This window comes from Trachemys scripta, chromosome 3 (assembly GCF_013100865.1).
Source record: "Trachemys scripta elegans isolate TJP31775 chromosome 3, CAS_Tse_1.0, whole genome shotgun sequence".
Taxonomy (NCBI): domain Eukaryota; kingdom Metazoa; phylum Chordata; order Testudines; family Emydidae; genus Trachemys; species Trachemys scripta.
In genome coordinates, this window is record NC_048300.1 from 43,068,514 (window position 1) to 43,090,333 (window position 21,820).

General features: G+C 45.2%; 1 protein-coding gene across 1 annotated transcript; it reads right to left on the reverse strand.

The window, feature by feature from the left end:
- Positions 1-16,241: 16,241 nt before the first annotated feature.
- Positions 16,242-20,950, reverse strand: SLC30A1 (solute carrier family 30 member 1). The gene is made up of 2 exons (XM_034764557.1): positions 20,016-20,950; positions 16,242-17,953 (listed from the first exon to the last, which is right to left on the reverse strand). Exons 1-2 carry the CDS (start codon positions 20,620-20,622, stop codon positions 17,052-17,054), a joined length of 1,509 nt encoding a protein of 502 aa, XP_034620448.1. The 5' UTR covers positions 20,623-20,950; the 3' UTR covers positions 16,242-17,051.
- Between the last annotated feature and the right edge of the window lie 870 nt (positions 20,951-21,820).

The following is a 21,820-nucleotide window of genomic DNA, read 5'->3' on the forward strand; positions in this document are numbered from 1 at the left end:
AAAAACAGGAATAATAATACTGCTCTATATCTGAAATGTTGTGAGACTAAACTAATCAATGTTTGTGAGGCATCTGGACACTACAATGATGAGTACCATAGAAAAGCCAAATAAAATACATTAAGGTTCAGAGTTTTAGTGGTTTCAGAAGAGTGGACATGCAGACTTTAACAATTTATATAAAATTTGCGCACATCTTTTATCAATTCTATTACACAGGCAATTCTCATTTCCATCCATGGTTATGCTTCACAAAGGAAAACTAGACTCTTCTTAGAGTATGCATCAGTGTGGATCCCACTCAGTGTGCACATATCCCGTGAGCACAAGACCTGATTCTTTGCGTAGTGTTCACCGGGCTACACCTGCACCTTGCAGGTCCTTGCCCCCTCACTCCCAGCCCAGGGCAGAGCAGTCAGAACTTTCCCTCAGTTCACGCTTACCACTCATGGCAGTGAGGTGGAACCAGGCTGTATCTGCCTGGTACCTCTTAGCACATTCTCCAAACCTATTCTAGGTCAAGCTAGTTAAGGTTAATTACATAGACATTTCCATTCTTTCTCCTTTAAATTTACTCCTTTTAAAAGTATTTCTCTCAGGCTCTGCACCACAATCACTTCAACAACAGGTTCAAAGCCTTCAGGCTTCAAATGCTGTCCATCTTATGATGGCCTCATTTCCCTTACAGATGGTGATAATCATTTATTTTGTCTCAGCAAGAGTTATGTACTTGACTGTTGCTCTGTCTCCCAGTTGTTCTCCTTAAGAGAGACAATCTAGAGACACGCAGCTAAAAGTCTATCTTCTGCAGCAGTCTGTGAGGGGTACTTTGGACCCAAAAGAATGGGCACAGAGCTTTAAGACAGGACCTTCTATGTCTAAGTCCTAGTCTGTCATTGCTCTTGTCAGTCAGAACATGACTCCCAAGGCCAGTATCAGTAAGAAGTCTGACCCAGCACCAATAGGCCAGAAGCAATGACACACCACAGACCAGCTCAGCACTGATGGCTGCTCCAGCACCAAAGATTAGTTCTCCTCCACACTAAGGCTTGGTCTACACTAAACCCCCAAATCGAACTAAGGTACGCAACTTCAGCTACGTGAATAACGTAGCTGAAGTCGACATACCTTAGTTCGAACTTACCCCCGTCCAGACCCGGCAGGCAGGCTCCCCCGTCGACTCCGCGTACTCCTCGCGGCGAGCAGGATTACCGGAGTCGACGGGGAGCACTTCTGAGTTCGATTTATCGCGTCCAGACTAGACGCGATAAATCGAACCCAGAAGTTCGATTGCCTGCCGCCGAACCAGCGCGGTAAGTATAGACAAGCCCTCAGAGATAGATCAGAAAACTGGAACAAGCACAGTGCCTCAGCTGGAAGAAGCAGAGAGGGGGCTAGCTTCCCCAAGGGGAAACTTCAGCCACCGCCCATGCCTCATAGGTCATGGTTGCTAGAACTTTAATCATTGTTGTTGCACTTCTCTGGACTTTCTCCAATTTTTCCACATCTTTTTCCTAAAATGTGGCGCCTAGAACTGGACACAATACTCCAGTTGAGGCCTAATCAGCGAGGAGTAGAGCAGAAGAATTACTTCTCGTGTCGTGCTTACAACACTCCTGTTAATGCATCCCAGAAAGATGTTGGGGTTTTTTGCAACAGTGTTACACTGTTCACACATATTTAGCTTGTGATCCACTATAACCCCCAGATTCCTTTCTGCAGTACTTCTTCTTGGGCAGTCATTTCCCATTTTGTATGTGTACAGCTGATTGTTCCTTCCTAAGTGGAGTACTTTGCATTTGTCCTTATTGAATTTCATCCTAATTTCTTCAGTCCATTTCTCCAGTTTGTCCAGATCATTTTGAATTTTAATTCTATCCTCCAAAACACTTGCAACCCCTCCCAGCTTAGTATCGTCCGCAAACTTTGTAAGTGTCCTCTCTAGGCCATTATCTAAATCACTGATGAAGATGTTGAACAGCACCTATAAACAAAGGAAAACATCTTGGACCCAGTCAAAGATCTCTGGCTGACCCCTGTTACCTTAGCCCCAACTGCAAAGAGAGTAGTAAAAAAGATGTGTGATGCCACAGAAGGGTTTCAAACAGTTCTACACTCATTTAACAGATGAGACCTTGTACTCCATGAAAGACTCCGGAGCCACATTGCGATATCTGTGCATTTAAACCCCAGTCTCAAGGCAGAAGTCTTTCAGACACTAATCTCAGACCAGAGAGAGTGCCCACCTACAAGGTCTCTGGATCTCTAGTGATCTCTGTGATTCAGGAGAACGCTAGACAGCCTGACATACCAAAGGCTGCTACCAAAGATATAGACTTCAAAAAGCTGGATCACTGTGGAAGTAAATTTTGCTCCTTTGCTTCACACCAGCTACATGTATCAAAGTACCAAGTGTTATTTGCTAAGTATGACAGAAAAATCTCCCTTTGTGAACAAGCTTCCTCCAGTTGCCAGAGAGGAATTAAAAACCATAATCTCTGAAGGGCAACTGGTGGAAAATGTTGTTACAAGCAGCCACAGACACTTCTGAGACACAGTTGGTTCCATGCCCACAGAAGTTTCAGGGAGGAAGGCTTAGTGGTGACAAGTATCAACTATCCCAAAAGGAGGTTCAGAGCACCATAGATGACTTGCCTTTTGAGGGCACAGGTCTGGTTAGCAATTTATCAGCTCCTTGAAAGACTCCAGAGCCACTTTGAGATCTCTGAGTATTTATATCCCAGCCTCAAGATGGAAGCTTTTCAGACACCAATCTCAGACCAGACAAAGTGCTCACCTACTCTCAACAACTTCCTACTTATGCTCACAGGAAGGAACTCAGGGTCTCTCAAAGGTGGCCTCCATCTTCTACAGTCAGCAACCAACCTACAACATCATCAAGAAAGCAGGTTTCAACCAACATGTCTGAATAACAACCTAGCCATATAGAGCTATCCCCAAACCCTGTCTTCAGAAACCATCTTTCCGTATTCTACCGGGCTTGGATTACCAACAAATGGGTACAAGAAATCCCCTACCATGGACACACTATTAAATTCCAGTCCCTGCCTCGTAACCAAGCCCCTCTTCATCCCTGTTCAGAGGCCCTTCTCATGAAAGCCAGCTGAAAGAAGTTGCCCCCCTACTTCACCTTGGAACCAAAGAAATTCAAGGGATGAAGTTTCTACTCCTAATATTTTCTTACTCTAAAGGGGGAAAAAAGACTGAAAAAATATACATGTAGTCTCAGATTCAAGATAGTAATGTTAGTCTTCATCATCCCTTCCTTACTGGCTCAAGACCGGTTTTTGGCTTGACCTCCAAGATGCATACTTCCAGACTGTGATCCATCTGTCCCACAGGAAGTACCTGTAATTCACTGCACACAACAGAATTAAGAGGAGCACATATAGACTCTGAATCAGTAAAGGCATACATTCCCAAGGAGAGATTTCAGTCTACCAGTATGTGAGTCTGGTTAGTGGAACTCATGCTCTTCTGTCTATCCAGACAATCTTCTACAGCATCAAGATAAATCTATCACAGTATGAACCTGTCTCAAATATGTCGGGCCACACTTCAGCTTTCACTTCTAGCCAGACTTCACCTACATCTTTTACAGGGCTGTCTGAGTCACCATATCAATCTGTGAAACACTAAACGGACATGTTCCTCAGTCCCAGCTCATATCCTATTGTCACTGAAATGGTAGAAGGATGCTCAGAACATTTGGAAAGGAATATCCTTCTCTACACCTCTGCCTACAAAGATGCTGATCAGGAACAGTTTGGGGATCCAGGCTCACCTGGACCATCTTCAGATACATGGGATATGGTCTCAGAAGGAAATGAGTCTTCCCATACACATCCTAGAACTCCAGACAAACAAAGAATACCTCTCAACTTTAAAGAATTTCATTATACACATACTTACAACCACATCTATGATGTATTATGGTAAACAAGCAGGGAGGTGCCCATTTAACCCCTCTGTGCCAAGAGGCAATCAATCAGTCTTATGGGATAACTCCAATTGCTTTTCATCTTCCAGGAGCTAACAATTTAGATTTCTCAGAAGATGATCTGTCACCATTCACAAATGGTCTCCAGAGAGCTCCATCCTTAGACTGATATTTCAATAGTGGGGAATCATAGAAAGGTAGGGCTGGAAGGGACCTCAATAGGTCATCTACTCCAGTCCCATGCACTCAAGGCAGGACTAAGTAATAACTAGACCATTCCTGACAGGGGTTCATCTAACCGGTTGAAAAACCTCCAATGACAGAGATTTCACAACCTCCTTAGGCAATTTGTTCACTTGCTTAACTACCCTGCCAGTTAGGAAGTTTTTCCAAACATCTAACCTAAACCTCCCTTGCTGCAATTTAAGCCCATTGCTTCTTGTCCTATCCTCAGAGATTAACAAGAGCAATTTTCCACCATCCTCTTTGTAACAACCTTTTTATGTTCTTTAAAACTGCTATGTCCCCCCCTTCACTCTTTTCTTCTCTAAACAAACCCGTGTTTTTCAATCTTTCTTCATTGGTTACATTTTCTAGACCTTTTAATCATTTTTGTTGCTGTCCTCTGCACTTTCTCCAGTTTGTCCACATCTTTCCTGAAATGTGGTGCCCAGAACTGGACACAATACTCCTGTTGAGGCCTTACCTAGGGTTACCATATTTACACAATCAAAAAAGAGGACACGGGGGGAAGGAGCCCCGCTCTAGCCCCGCCCCCATCCACTCCCTCCCACTTCCCACCCCCTGACTGCCCCCCTCAAAACCCCCAACCCCTCCCTGCTCCTTGTCCCCTGACTGCACCCTCCTGTGACCCCTGCCACTAACTGCCCCCTAGGACTCCACCACCCCCTATCTAAGCCTCCCTGCTTCTTGTCCCCTGACTGCCCCCTCCTGAGAACCCCCTATCCTAACTGCCCCCCTAGGACCCTACATGTCCCCTGACTGCCCCGACCCTTATCCACACCCCCCACCCCCAGACAGACCCCCGGGACTCCCATGCCCTATCCAACTGCTCCCCGCCCACTGACAGGACCCCCAGAACTCCCGACCCATCCAACCCTCTCTGCTCCCTGCCTGCCTTGACCCCTCTCCACACCCCGGCCCCCCTGACAGCCCCCCCCAGAACCCCCGACCCCTCTAACCCCCCCGCTCCCTGTCCCTGACTGTCCCAACCCCTCTCCATACCCCTGCCCCCCGACAGCCCCCCCGAACTCCCGACCCATCCAATCCCCTCCCCCCCCGCTCTCTCCCGACCAGGGCCGGCTTTAACAAGAGCCCAGGAATCGGGCTGCACTCCGGCCAGAGTCGCGGGGCTTGGGGCCAGGCCGGAGGTGCTAGGCTGGGGCCGAGTTGTCTAAATGCTTTACTAGACCTAAACAGAATAGAAACACAAATAAGGTGCTTTGCATGTTGTCTTTTTTTTCTTGTTTCTTTTGCTTTTTTCGGTTGCCTTTTTTTAAAAAAAAAGACTTTCTAGCTACTAAGTCTGCTTTGAAAAGTGCTATTAACATACAAACAAATATCACTTCACAGCAGACTTACTCAGCCCTGGCAAGCCTGCTGTCAAATTAAGTCCTGAATGGAGAGGTGGGTACAGAGGGTACAGAGGCAGTAGGGTCAGGGTCTGATGGGGCACTGCTGGGAGGCAGTGGGGGCCAGGAGTGATTGGGGAGGAGTGAGCTCAGGGCCAGAGCCAGCCACCACATGGCTGGGGAACAGAGCCTGAAGCTCCATGACTGGAGCCTGCCACCCACCACCCCAGGGCTGAAGCCCGACCTCACTGCCCCTGGGAAGGTAGGGAATTCACAGGCTGCCTGCTCCTCCAGCTTTTTGTGTCTCCAGTGGGGTGGGGGGAAGTGGCAGGGCCCAACTACTGCTGGTGGCCCTGGGGGAGGGGCTGCTGCTTTCTCTCCTCCAGTCACTTCCCAGCTGGCTGTGGCTGCAAGAAAAGCCCCTGGTGGCTGCATTTGAGAAATGCTGTGTTAGATACATGTGAGATGGAAAATGTATTGAAATCTTTCTGTAGGACCCGTTACCATAGTATCTAATTTACTTGGGAAGGGCTTAGCTCTACAAAGGAAGGGCCCTAGTGAACTTCATGGAGATTTCTGCTCTTCTCTTTTCCCTGGTTAGGAGTGATTCTGCTTGGGTTATCATGGGAAAGCTCTCAACAAGGGCTAAAGACATTGAGATTGAATTAGTCTGACCTCCCCTGGGAGTTCATTCCCCAGCCTGATCTATCTCAACCAGGAATGTATTCCCCCACTTATCCCAGGTTCTCACACTCACTTCATCCAGGACTTTTATTGCCCAGAAAAGCACAGTTCTTTCATTGTGGCACAGATAAAGATTGTCACTGATGTAGGGAGACATCGTTTGGAATATGAAAGGCATTTCACATCAGATTCTCAAACAAACTAGTGAAATATAGCCTAAATGAACCTACTATAAGGTGGATACACAACTGGCTGGAAAACCATACTCAAAAAGTAGCTATCAATGGTTCACAGTGAAACTGGAAGGGTATATTGAGTGGGATCCTGCAGAGATCTGTCTTGGGTCTGGTCTGGTCAATATCTTCATTAATAATTTGTATAATAGCATACAGACTACACTTATAAATTTGCAGATGATACCAAGCCAGTGGAAGTTGCAAGCGTTTTGGAGAACAGGATTAGAATTCAAAATGATCTTGACAAACTGGAAAAACGGTCTGAATTAAATAGGATGACATTCAGTAAGGACAAATGCAAAGTACTACACTTAGGAAGGAATAATCAATTGCACAAATACAAAATAGGAAATGACTTCCCAGGAACGAGTACTGCCAAAAAGGATCTAAGGGCTATAGTGGATTACAGACTAAATATAGGTCAACAGTGTAATACTATTCCCAAAAAAGTGAACAACATTCTGGGATGTACTAGGAATGTTGTAAGCAAGACACGAGAAATAATTCTTCCACTCTACTCAGCAGGGATAAGGCCTCAACTGGAGTATTCTCTCCAGTTCTAGGTATCACATTTCAGGAAAGATGTGTACAAATTTGGAAAAAGTCCAGAGGAGAGCAACAAAAATGACTAAAGGTCTAGAAAACATGACCTATGAAGAAAGATGACCTATGAAGAGTTTGTTTAGTCTGGAGAAGAATGTATGTAAAAGGTTGTTAAAGAGAAGAGAATAATAAAATGTTCTTAACCAGAGGATAGGACAAGAAGTAATGAGCTAAAATTGCAGGCAGGGAGGTTTAGGCAATTTTTCCTGTCCAGGTAATTAAGCACTGGAACAAGTTGCCTAAGGAGGTTGTGGAGTCTCCCTCATTGGAGGTTTTTAAGAACAGGTCAGACAAACACGTGTCAGGGATGGTCTAGATCAGGGGTGGCCAAACTGTGACTTGCAAGCCACATGCGGCTCTTTTACAATTAAAGTGTGGCTCTTGGAGCCCCCCAGCCCCAATTCTCCACTTACCAGACTGGGGTGGGGGAAGAGCTCGGGACCTCTGCCTTACAGTGGGTGGTGAGGTAGGGGCTTCTGCTCTGTGTGTGTGTGTGTGTGGGGTCTTGGGGCTTCAGCCCCACAGGGTGCACCTGCCGGGGCTTGGGGCTTCAGCAGGAGCAAGGTTGAAACCTGAGCCCCAGCAGACACTTCCCGAGGTGCTGAAGCCCTGACTCCCGGCAGGCATGCCCCGGCTCTTGAACTTCTGAAGATTGTTGTATGCGGCTCGGCGGGTCGGTAAGTTCAGCCACCTCTGGTCTAGATAATACTTAGTCCTCCTGCCTCAGTGCAGGGGCCTAGACTAGGTGACCTATTGAAGTCCCTTCTGGTCCTACATTTCTAGGATTATTATAAGAAGTCAAAATTTGGTTGACGATGTTCCCTTGCAAGAAGAGTATCTGGGAAGAGGCTGTTCAAGGACCAATGTGATTGATTTGGTTAAGCCTGAATACCTTCCTCATTTAAAAAAAAGTTTAATCTGCGCAATCTGAATATCTGCCCTTCTAGACTGTATTGTGTCTGAATAAACTGTGTTACTACATATAGTTTATTCAGACAGAATGCAGTCTAGAAGGGCAGATAATATACATGCATACAGGGGAGATGTTCAAAAGGCACAAATAGCAGTAAGTCTGCATGCCCCTCCCCACCCCTCAACTATCAAAAGTGGCTAAGACACCATGCAATACCTTTGAAAAGTTAGAAGTAACTATCTACTTGAACAGTAACGTGGGAGTAATGCCATATTTGTCAGATACAAGAAGGTCATGTCTACACTACCAACTTGTGTCGACAAAAGTGATGTCAATACCCAAAAGTCGACATCATAAGAATCGCAATTTTGTGTTCACACTTGCTCCCTCTGTCAGCAGATCACATCCACGGTGGGGGCACCATCATTGACAGTGTAAGCAATGCACTGTGGGTATCTATCCCACAGTCCTTCTGTCGCTAGGTGTTGTGGGATGACGGAGCAGATCGCAGCGCATCTTGGGACAGTGCTAAATGTCCCGTGATGCATTGCTTTCTGTCCCAGCACTCCATGGGCTTCCAGCTTTCTTTCATGGTATTTTTTCAACAGCCCTTCTTTGCTGTGCACCCCGGCATCTTTGTGAGAAGGGATGGATCCCGCACTGCTCTCCTATGCTCTGTTAACTGTCATGAAGACATTGCAGATAGCAGTGCAGTTAATCATGAAGTTCCTAACTGAAGAAGACTCGCAGGTGCCCGACGTGCTATGGATAGGAGCAACTTTAGATTGCTTTTGGCATTCACAGAGCAGGAGCATAGGGTAGACCATCGCTTTTGGGCTCATGAAACAAGCACTGAATGGTGAGATCATATCATCATGAAGGTGTGGGATGATGAGCAGTGTCTACAGAACTTTTGGATGTGGAAAGTCACCTTCCTGGAACTGTGTGCGGAGCTGGCCCCAGACCTGCGGCGCAAGGACACCAGAATGAGAGCTGCCCTCTCAGTACAGAAGTGTGTGGCAATTGCTGAGTGGAAGCTGGCAAATCCAGACTGCTACTGATCAGTCACAAATCAATTGGAGTGGGGAAGTTGACCACTGGGGCTGCATTAATGCAAGTGTGCAGGGCAATAAATCACATTCTGCTACGAAGGACCATGACTCTGGGAAATGTACATGAAATAGTGGAAGGCTTTGCAGAAATGGGCTTCCCTAACTGTGGAGGGGTGATAGATAGCACACATTCCAATTTTGGCACCAGACCACCTTGTGACGGAGTACATCAATAGGAAGAGGTACTCTTCCATGGTGTAGCAGGTGCTTGTGGATCATGGCGGGCGTTTCACTGACATCAATGTGGAGTGGTCTGGGAAGGTGTATGATACATGCATCTTCAGTAACACCGGCTTGTACAGAAAGCTGCAAGCGGGGAACTTTCTTTCCTAACCAGAAGATTACAGGGGGGGGGGGTGTTGAAATGCCCATAGTGACCCTGGGGGACCCCTTACAGCTGTGGCTGATGAAAGCTTACATGGGATACCTGGACAGCAATAAGGAGCAGTTCAACAGGCTCAGTGGGTACCCGCTGACAGTTGAATGTGCCTTTGGCAGATTAAAGGCGCCCTGGCAATACCTTTACGGCAGGTTGGACCTCACTGAGGATAATATTCCTATGGTCATAGCCGTGTGCTGTAACTTGCATAATCTCTGTGAAGCTAAGGGTGAAAAGTTTGCTCACAGGTGGAGTGCTGAGGCAGACTGCTTGGCCACTGATTTTCAGCAGCCAGATACCAAGGCTGTCAGAGGAGCCCAGAGGGGAGCTATTTGAATCAGGGAGGCTTTGAGGCAGCACTTTGACAATGACCACCAGTAACATATATCTGTCTAAGTTGCTTCAATTTTAATTACATATAGTTTTCCTAGGGGGCAATAGTGACATTGGGGGCCTTATATTCCTGTAATAAATTCACTTTTATTGCACAAGAAACAGCACACACAAACGCTTGGTGGGAAAGGAACCAGGGAAGGATAGACTTTCACAACTATGTGTAGGTCCAGTTATCATTGTAAAAGTTGTCTGAGGAGGTAGAGTGAAGGGGAAACTGAGAAGTCCAGGAAGGTGGAAAGGAATGTGCAGGCGGAGTTTGTGGGGCTATGGAAAAGTGTTCTGAATATGCTGCAGTAGCGATCAAGCATTGATCTGCTCTGTCTGCAGCTTTATTAAGAACTTCAGCAGCTGCATTTGCTCCTCTATTACTTTAATCATCCACTCAGTAACATCTTTAACAAACACGTGATTCTCTTTTCTGTCCTGCCATTCGGCTTCCCAGCACACTTTAAGTTCCCTTTTTTCTGCAGGACCTCGCACAACATGTCTTCTTTGCTGTGCCTTGAGCACTTTCTTATCTGAGGGAAACACTCAGCCAGAGTGCATAGAGTGTTCCTGAAGGCCACGTCTGCTGAAGCACAGGGGACAATACACAGAAGGGGGATTGTTAAATTCACACAGCATTGAAACATTTCTGTTAAATACACCTTTTGCAACATTGCAGAGATGTATGCCTGGCTAGGGTCAGTGAGAAAGTGATGGCAAACTCCCAAAGCATGGTGAGGGTTGGTGGGGGGAGGGGTGCTCGACCTGGGGAAAAGAGCACACCCTCTTTGCAAGGGTCATGGTACAGCATTCTAGCAAACAAATTCTAAAATTCTCCCCCACTTTTCCCACAGGCAGGGGTCATTCTAGCAGACATCTCGCTGCTAAGGGTAAGCAGGGAAACAAGGGTACATCTACTACATGCTTGTGACTTCCACTCTGCTCCCTATGCTGCTCGCCTGTGTACCGCTTTGGTCCCTGCACAAGTGATTGCCAAACGGTGCAGAAAAGTTTCCTACAATGGGGGAAGGAACAAAGCTGCTCTGCCACGGAACCTTTGGCAGACGATTACTGAGTACCTCCAAAAACCAACAAGGAGTCCATGTGGCACCTTAGAGAGTAACAAATCTATTTGGGCATAAGCTTTTGTGGGCTAAAACCTACGTTTACTGCTGGAAATGGGCGATGTCCACCTTGAGTGCATTGGCTTTGTTAGCACTACAAAAGTAGTTTTCCTCCTTTGATATTCACGCCTTCCTGTCAACTGTTGAGAATAGGCCGCTTCCATCTTAATTGAATTAGCCTCATTAGCACTGACCCTCACCCCATCCCACCCCATAAGGCAACTCCTCTCTTCTCATGTGCTGTAATTTTTAATATTGCTTTCTGTATTTTTTACTCCATGCATCTGATGAAGTGGGTTTTAGCCCACAAAAGCTTACACCCAAATAAATGTGGTAGTCTCCAAGGTGCAGCATAAGGAGTCCTCATTGTTTTTGCTGATACAGACTAAACACAGCTACCCTTCTGAAACCTGAGTACCTCCAGGAAACTTTCCTAGAGATCTCTCTGGAGGATTCCCGTGAGATCTCAGTGTTCATCAACACCCTGTTCTGCCGTACTGATTAGCTACATTGGGAAGTGTCCAGCTCATGGAAACACAGCCAGCCTTCCATATTTCTGTTCCCTGAACCCACCTCCACACTATACAAGCCACAGCCACTTACCAGGAGTCTCATCTCCTGCTTCTTGCTCACCAGAGAGCAACTACTGAGACTGGCTAGACACCTCCAGAGTGGAGAACAGTTCCTGGCTGCCTGCCCCACTTGGCAACCCCATCAGGAGCTGCACATCCTCCTATAACTCCACCTCTTCATCAATAACTTCATCCTCCAGCTTAGGTCCTCTTTCCACTGCCTCCGTGCCCACCGAAGTATCCATGGGGCTCTTGCCGATGGAGGGGGCGGGGGGGGGGGGGTGTCACCGAGGATACCATCCAGCATCTAAATGGGAACCAGGCTCAAAGCCTGCTTAGGTTAGGTGGTCACAACCCGGGATTTGCATGGATGAAAGAACCACACCCCCAGGACTATAAAGTTTTTACAGCTTCCCACCACCCACTGAACTTTATAAAAAAAATAAACACAATAGCATGTCTTATAGAACATTTATAATACATAAACGGTTCACAAAGCCTCATACTGAGGTAGAAACAGCTTTGTAAAAATGTACATTACATATATTCATAGACATTACAATGTTTTAAAGTAAAAGAACCCAAACATACAGCTCTGCAGTTAGGGAGATGACAACTGCATAAAACTGCATCACTTTTTCCCTAGGCAAACACTAAAGTTACATAAAATAAGGGGTTCATGAAGAACACACTGATGTATGTCAGTGTGCTCTTCAAGATAGAACTTAAGAGCATTCTTGTCCTATGACTTATTAATGAAAACTACATCTATTTTGCTGCAGTCCCTTTTCTTGCAACAACTCCTTAGGACTGCAATGGTTTTGGATTGAAAATTTAAACTATAGAACACAGCAGTGTTTTATGTGCTAAAGTAGCTAAAGTCTACAAACTCTAAAAGCAAAGTGAAAAGTGTATATGTCAGATTTAGCAAACCTACCTTAAATTTGACAGAGACCTATGTGTTAAAAGTTTAACTACTGTTATGCAGCGATGTGGGGAGATTTTGATATTCAAAGATTTATTCAGACATTGACTACCTCTTAAAAAAAAAAAAAATGTTGAAAGTTGCTTTATTGTGCTGACAAACTCAGTAAGTATTCATGTATTTGCACCAGAAACCATGACAGGAGGTACGATAATTTGGTTTACAACTCACTTCCCAACTTTGTTTCTACTTACAATGTTCCTATTTTTAAAAAGACTGAATGCATGTAAAAGTATACTGCTATTGGTCAAACAGCTGAACTTGTAAGCAGAACAGCAAGATTAGTTAAGTGCTTCTCATTAGAGAGATGCATTTTGTCACAGGACTTTACTATTTTACAATATGCTGTTTCTTTGAATGTTGATTTAATAGAAGCCAAGCCCAATTTTTCATTGATTAAGTCTAGACAATAGGTACAAATGTGTCAACTAGGTCCCCTCAACAGTGGTTATAAAATTAAACTCATGGTGTGAGAAAAGAATCCTAACTAAACCCACATGCTTTGGGAAATATAGCCTAAAGGTGTTGTGTTGCATTTTTTTAAACCAATACTCAGATATACAAATAGAAAAGAATATCAGGCTCACATTTATACAGTATCCCATATAGGCAATTAATTTCACAAACTAAAGGTCATAAGGAAGAATCAGACCTCCTGTTATCAGTAAGGCTGCATCAGGCTTAGAAAGCTTTTCAATTCAGGCACACAAAGAATCCCCTCCTTTCCATCCATGAGAGAAATAAAAGGTTCAAGTACAAGGCCAAAATCAAACATCACAGAACTGAGTAAGCAATATACAAATCAGAATTCTAAGAAGGCTAAATAACTGATGCTGTGTTATGAAATAAATCCAATATATATGTTTTAATATGCGGTTTTAAATACCCTTAAATAGAGCATTTCTCACTCCCATCACATGAAAAATCAGAATGTCTAGATATAAAAATTCAGAAAAACAGTTCCCTATAGCAGAATAGGTTAGAATATGCATTCTAGAAAGAAATTTTGTTTCCCTCTTAACTACCCACTGAGTTACTTGATTACCTGCTTTTCAGAGGTGCTAAGCAATACCAGTTCCAACTGAAGTCAACAAGAGCATTGGTGCTCAATGTCTTTGAAAAAAGTCAGACAGAGTTAAAAGTTCAGTTACAAGCCAGTACTACTTATGCAACATAATTTTGATGGGGAAAACCCTATAGTATTACCCATTTCATTTTATATTGATTCAAAATAATTATCACTAGAAGTCAGCACCTAACTTTTGAGGCTTCTTTTGAAAAGCCATAGCCCCTATTGCATATTTCAATACGCTGAGTTCAACAGGACTACTCATGAATATAAGTGTTTGCAGTATCAAGCCCTTACATAGTTTTCCTCAAGCTGCCTCAAATTTTGATCTACTTCTACTTGTTTACTACACAGCTCTAGGAAGTTGACTCTAAAATAAGTATATTTATGAATGAAACTTTTTACCAGATGTAAGATACTCTACCAAGTAACATTGGATATATTTCTGAAAAATTTCATGGGAAGCATAAACAAAAAGACACTGAAGTATTAGTTTCCTTTTTCCTAAAATTGAGTGTTTTATTTTTATTAACAAAAATCAGGAATGCACAATACAGACAATTAGCTGCTTTCCTGTCCCACCTGGTAAAGTGCTTACTCAGAGTCACTAATTTCATGCTTTAAAAAATGATTTATGCAGTAATTCAAGAAAGCTGCCACTATTCTGGAATTATGGTCTTCAGAATTAAAACAAGTCTGTATAAATCAGATTAAAAGATTGAGATGTATTGCAAGTTACCAGGATATAGTTTGGGCTCATTACAGCAACATGAATGTACAGCAATTGGAGTATAACTCCCACCTTGGACCTAAAACGGAATATATACTGTACTCAACTCCATGGGGTGGCAGGGGGGAAAAAGTTTTTTTTATTTAAAGATGTGTCCATTGCAGGCAATGGCTACAGCCCTAGAAAAATATGACTTCTGGCACAAACAGATTAAGCATTTACAATGGAATTAGTGTCTAGATTTCTAGACCTACTCAAGATGTATTTATCTGTGACTGTTACCTAAAGAGGACAACCATGTCAGGACTAGTAGCCTCTCTATAAAAGCAAAAGGAAAACAAGTAGTCATGACTTTCAATAATACTATATTTTTGGCAATAAACTGTCTTATATTTTGTTAGGTAGTTATACAGCAGGACCTTGCCAATTCCCACTAGTGACTGGGAGACCAAATACAAACTATTGAGCATACTAGTCAAACAACTTACAGTGAAAAAAGCAAGGATATGTATTTCAAGTGCACTTTGTTCATGTCAGAGGTGCAGTTTGACAATGCTTCATTGCACATTGCAAAATATACTACCATATATGTACTAAAACAATCTTAATGTAAAACCTCATTATAATACTTTGCTGAGAAGCTGAGTAAGCCCACTGTCACAAACAGGCCCAGTCTCCCTCTGGAAGGGCACCACTTATGAGTGAGTATTATAGGGAACATTAGAGACATGCAAATTAGCGAGGAGCTCTATACTCAAAGGGGGGGGGGAGGAGAACCTACATTTCCTTCACTAACCAAAACACTTTTAATATAAAATATATTAATTTAAATACTGTTTAAGGCCTTACAAACACAGTATGCAGTAAATCCATAAATAAGGCCAAAATGGTCCTTACATTATCCTGTTGTGCCTGGCTATTGCAGCACATATGTAAAAGGAGCCACTGTTGGAAAACAAGCAACACAACTTTGCACTTCTATAGTGCCTTCCATCAGAAGATCTCAAAGGTCTTGAGAAACCAATGTATTAAGCCTCACAATACCCCATGAGGTAGGTATGATCTGCATTTTACAAATAGGTAAAATGAGGCAGAGAGAGGTTAAGCAACTAGCCCAAGGTCACACAACGTAAGTGACAGAGCTGGGAAAAGAACTCAGTCCTTCCAACTCTCAGTCCTGTGCTTAATTACTAATCATTGTTTCTCATTGTACATATGTAACTCCAAAGGTGGATTTAAGGGTACATTTTGGCCTGGAAGACGACTCTCAGCATGGGCCCAAAGTCCCTTAGTGTCCCCTTTTATATTGCCTTCTGTTCTCCCCAAATACCCCACTGACCCAAAGAGTCAATGACCCAATTCTTGAGAAAGTACGAGTTGATGGCACACTGTAACAGCTTCTTCAGAGCTAGTCTATCATTTAGTTGAGTTAAACATTTTTAAACTGAATATTTACAAATTCAATAAGTAAAATTCTTTGATACATTACTTTAAAAAGGGTAAAATATATTGGATGAAATCCTGGCCCCACTTATGTCAATGGCAAAGTTTCAACTGTCTTCAATGGGGCCAGGATTTCACCTACCGTAAAAAAGTACTTACTGCTGCATTGAGATGATTAGCAAAATTTCATCCAAGTGAATTTTTACTGCAGTTATCATTTAAACCCTTGAAACCCAGGAAATTATAATGCCAATGTTGACAGACGCTCCACTTTATCATAGTAATGCCAACCAGCACTGGTAAATACCAACTCCTTTAAATAAAAGCTCCAATTCCAATGTTACAGCACTGGAACTTAAAGGTTCTGGCTAATTCTTACATTTATACAATGATCTAATGAAATCAAAAGTGCAACTGAACTTGTGAAGAAGGAAGAACACAATGCATATTTTATGAATTAGCCAACAATTAATTACTTTATCAGTCACTTCATCTCTCAGTCTGACCAGAGGAGTATACAGCAGGTTGAACTTACATTTTAAGAGAACATAACTTTCACAACTGATTTTTACAGCCAATTTTAAATTACCCCATAGCCCCACTGGGGAAAAAAATTGGACAGTTTTCTATCAATCACGTGATACATTTCCTTTAAAATATGCTACTATTTATGCTATGCAATAAATCCACACACACACACACACACACACACAAAATAACCCCACTCACAATAGTTCACTGTATAAGTTTATGGAAAATGTGTGAAACTGACAAAGTGGTTTCTAGTTTGATGTTGTTATATCAATAAAAACATTCTATGAACTTTGGCTTTCATGTGGGTTACAAACAATATATTAAAATATCTACAAATCAAATATTAAGGGAAAGAGTAGCCCCAATGAAAAGTCAAACACAAACTGAGTTCCGATTTACTTATTCCTCAAGTAGCTTTTCAGGGGAGAAAATATTTTAATTTGAAGTACAACAAAAGTCTTCCTGCTGACGTGTTGAAACTAGTTTTCCAAAATTTTGTTTACAGCATTGGCACTTTTTCGGTGCCACTCATTACAAAGTCAACACGAACACATTGTATCATGACAATGCTATTATGTTCTTTAAAACAAGCATTCTAGATTTAGAAATGTGACAAGAACAGGGACTTGCAATTACATTGCTTGACAAACTTGCATCTCAAATATCAGTCCCTTCTTCTCGCAATAAAGCTGTAGTTGAAGCCATCAAAACTCAAACAGCACAACCCTGGAGATTACAAAGATGATTCAAATTGTGTGTCTGGGTCATCGTCTGCCTCTAGCCTAACAGCAGGTATACTTTCCGATTTAGTCCTCCTAGCTTTGTGGTGTGGAGAGTCAATGATTATTTCTGAGCATGAAATAGCAATTGAAGAGGTCTTTGTCTTCTTTTCAGTACTGCCTTCTGCTGTCCCACAACACTGCTTCAGAGCACACTGAGTTCTGCAGGGAAACGCACATTTGCCAACCCCCGATTCAGAGCCTACACTGGAAAACTCAGGCTGAATTGTAGTGGCATGGATCCCTTCATCATGAAAAATCTCTTTAATGTGCTTTGCCACTTTCATGTATGATGCAGGGTCATGACATTTTATGTGAGCAGTACCAATGATCCTGCTGCCTGCCAGCTGCCAAACATGTAGTTCATGGACTGCTTCAACTCCTTCAAGTTTACGTAGTTTCAAGTTCAAAGAATAAATATCAATTTGTTTGGGAACAGTTTGCAAAAGGATAAGGGCAGATTCCTTAAGTAATGGATAAGTTGTGTAAAGGAGTATACAAACCATTATCAGACAAAGAGCGGGATCTAAATACAGCACCCAGCAGGGACCAGCTACATGAATACCCTCTTGTATGGGTAGAGCAGCACTGTCAAGCAGTGGGGCTACAGTAGCATTTTCTATGCAATGGCTATTGACACATGGATTTAAACAGGGCCCATCTTTGGGGCATGGGTTCCAATAAAAGTAAAAGACCGAGGCATTCACCACCACAATCACTGAACCCAAGGCATCTCCAAGCACATGCAGAAAAACTCCACGCATGTTAAGCTGTCCACTGGAGTCTTCTTCAACCTCAATGTCCAGAGAGTTAGGACCAATGCTCCCATTTGCTTGTAGTTCTGCCTTGCCATCACCTGCAAAGAAAACCGTGAAACAGTGACATGCTACATCACAATATCAGATACTATAAACATTTTACTGTATCATAGTATGAACTCACAATAAGTTTAGAAACCACATTACTACAGTGAATATTGTAGCAAAGTTACTTCACTTAGGTTTTTGTTTTTTAAATCCTCTACCACTGCACAATTCACCTACAGTTATAGCCCAGCAATTCAATTTGTGTCCTTGTAGCTTATAGCAGAATAGTGGATAGAGAAGAGTTTATTGATTATCTGTACAAAGTAAGCTGTGAAACTGTTGTGCTTTCTACAGTAGGATAAGGAAGGGCCAGGTAAGAGAAAAAATGTTGTAGTTTATTCAAAGAGGTTCAACTGAGTGAAGTGACTAGAAACTTCACTACTTTCAGAGCAAAATGCGCAAAAAGCAAGCTAGCCAGTCTACCACTTCCACAATAACTATGAAAGTCTAGTGGTCACTGCTGATCAGAAGGGAGAGAAATAAACCCATATGCACATTTTTATAATTTTGGAAGGTACTCAGAAAATGGGGGCCATAGAAGAACTAGATGAAGAGATAGACAGATGGCTCATACATAGAAGGTAATTGGTTAGGACATTAGAATATAGATTAACAGATTTATTTGGGCATAAGCTTTCGTGAGTAAAAACCTCACTTCTTCGGATGCAAATATTGGATGAGGTTTTTACTCACGAAAGCTTATGCCCAAATAAATCTGTTAGTCTTTAAGGTGCCACCAGACTCTTTGTTGTTTTTGTAGAATATAGATTGTTAGTGCTTGTCTGCACTAGGATATGACAGTGTTAAAACACATGTTAACTAACACAATGTGAGACATATGTTAGTACTCAGCATAGACAAGGGCTATCATATTTTAAGTTTATCAGGTGGTCATGCTTAACCCCACTATTTATATAATGTTTTCTAGTGTAGAAGAGACCTATGACAGTATAACAGGCATATAGTGGATACTACAAATTTCTGAGGTATATGGTGTTCAGGTATGACAAGAAAGAATTAGTATTTTTCATGGAAAAATAACTCTGCATTTTCTGATTTCCAAGCATTTCAACTTTACAAACTACAATATTCTAATGAGGTTCTGTCACAGATATACTTAACTGTAACTGCCTAAGGATTTTACGGAGATGAGGTGGGTGAGGTAATATCTTTATTGGACCAACTTCCGACGGTCAGAGAGACAAGCTTTCGAGCTTAGACAGAGCTGTACTTCAGGTCTGGGAAACTGAATACCTCTGTGTAAGCTTGTCTCTCAAACCAACAGAAGTTGGCCCAATAAAAAGATATTACCTTACCAACCTTGTCGCTCTAACTCAGTGGGTTACTATATGTTGAAACTAGGATACTTACCTAGGAAGTGAAATAACACTAAGGCTTATTAAGTGGTCAAGTTAATGCTTAAGGTACTAGAGCAAGCTTCCTATATTGTCATAAAGCAAATCTTTTAAAAACCAACATACAGCCCAACTACACAATGATTAGTGGATTGAGTTTATGTTACACTAAACACTTAGAGAACAAGAATATGTAAAGTTTACCTGACAGGTGTCTGGTAGAGATGCATTTCCCCCCAACCCACACCGAAGTCTGCTGGATTGCCAAACAAGGGCAAAATGCAGAAAGGAAGTTGTCTGAGAAGAAGGGTGTATGAGTGTACTGAGTACCTGTGGATCCTTTGACTCACTAATATAGGAACAGCAACTGTCACCAAGATACTACTACATAAACTACTACCTAATGAGGGAGTCTCTTACTTTTCTTCCACCAGCATGCAGGTGGCCTCCAAAATCCACTGTGTAGTACAGGATGTCATTACCCCTCTACCACGGTACTTGACAAAGTCATATCTCCCTTACTTTGTCCTACTTCATCTCCTCTGAGAAAGAGGAAGTGGACCTCTCCCCTACCCATCTCCCAATCTGATACAGGCGTGTCTACCAGCCCCTCTCCTTCCTAAATTTGCTAGAAGAGATTTTCCCCCTTCAGACCTCAGGCTAAGGGAGGGATCCTACCGGGGGCAGTACTGCTTACCTAGCTTCTCCTGGTTGACTCCATTGGTGCTGCTGCAATTCTCCACCAGCGTGTTGGTCTCCTCCTTGCGCAGCACAGCATCACCGTCCCCCGAAGACCGCTCCAATTTGGTGCGGCTGCCGCTGCGGTGGTGCTGGCTCCCGCCGTGCGAGTGCCCGTGCCCCCCACCTCCGTGCTGGTGGAAGAGGCAGAGCCCCAGCAGGTTGACGAGGAGCCCCGCAGCTCCCACGCCAATCACCACGACCGGCTGCTGGATCTCGTGGGGCTCGGTGAAGCGCTCGATGGCCTCCAGCAGGATGGTGAAGCAGAGGGCGGTGAGGAAGACCGCGTTGACCAAGGCGCCCATCACCTCGGCCCGCACCCAGCCGAAGGTGTTCTTGTGGGTGGCGCGGGTGCGCTGGGCGAAGCGCACGGCCACCAGGGCCACCACCAGGGCCATGACGTCGGACAGCATGTGGAAGGAGTCCGAGAGCATGGCCAGCGAGGCGGTGACCCGGCTCACCACCACCTCCACCACGAAGAAGAGGAAGGTGAGCGCCAGCATGCACATCAGCCGCACCCGGCGGTAGCGGGGCTGCCGGGGCTCGCCCGCCCCGTTGTCCGCCATCCTCGCGTTCCGCCCCGGCGGGGAGCGGCGCCCAGCGGGGAGGGGAGGCTGGCCGCCCTGACGGGGGATGACCGGGACTCGGCGCTACGGGCTGCGGGGCGCAGCGCGGGGACGGGGCGGCTGCGAGCTCCGCACTCACCTGGCGGGACAACAACTGCCGCGAATGAAAAGCGGACGGGGGGGGTCAGCAGCGCGAGCCGGGCTGAGCGGGGCGCGGGACGGGCGCGGTCACTCCGCTGCGGCGGCCCGTCGCTCTCAGCTCCCCCGCCTCAGCCGCTCTTTGCAGACGGTTTGAAACGAAACTTTGCACCCGAGCCCCCTATTCTTTCCACACGGAACCCCGGCGCGTCTTATTGGCTGCGGCCCCAGCAGTGGGGGGGCCGGGGCTGCCTCACATCTTCTCCCCTATTGGTCCGCGGCCATCACGTCAAGCGCATGGCCGCGCCCCGGCGCGGCGCCCATAGGCTCCGGCCGCCACCAGAAGCGGGGAGGAGGCCAATGAGGCGGGGGGAGGAAGCCGATTGGACGCTTCTCCCTGTCGCTCCGGCGGTGTCCCCTTAGCCCCGCCCTCTCCGAGAGGCTGTTTGCGGGACTGGTGCAAAACGGGGTTATGTGGGGCGAGTCTCCTCCTGCCGCTCCCGCTCTCCACACGGCCCGGCCGGGCCCGAGGGCGAGGGTGGCTGCTCGCTGCCGGCCCGGCGCCGCTGCCGGGCTGGAAACCCGCCCCACCCAGGGAGCGTCTGCACGGAGCCGCCGCTCCCGAGCGGTGACCGGCCCGCTCCCCGCACGCAGCCCCGCGGCACTGGAGCCGGCCGGGCCCCAGCCCACGAGTGGGGGGCGGGTCCCTGAGAGCCCGGAAATGCCCCCCAGGAGAGCAGCGCCATGGGGGTGGGCAAAGGGCACCCCCCACCCAGAGGCCTCGGGCTTCGAAGTGAGCCCCCCCCCATCATGTGTCTGCGGCTCCCCGCCCGCCCCGGGACTGGGCACCCCCACAAACCTCACCCCCGGGCCGAGCACCTCTAGGGCACACGCCCGCCCGCTACCTCTTGTAACTGGGACCTACGGGCGCCGCAGAGGGGGCCTGCACCCTTAGGAGCAAGAACACAGCTGTCTAAACGCCCATCTTCGGCTCCTCTGAACCCAGTAAAGTGAGTCCTGCTCCCACGGAGTCCCCTCCATCTCCTAACCCTCTAACTGG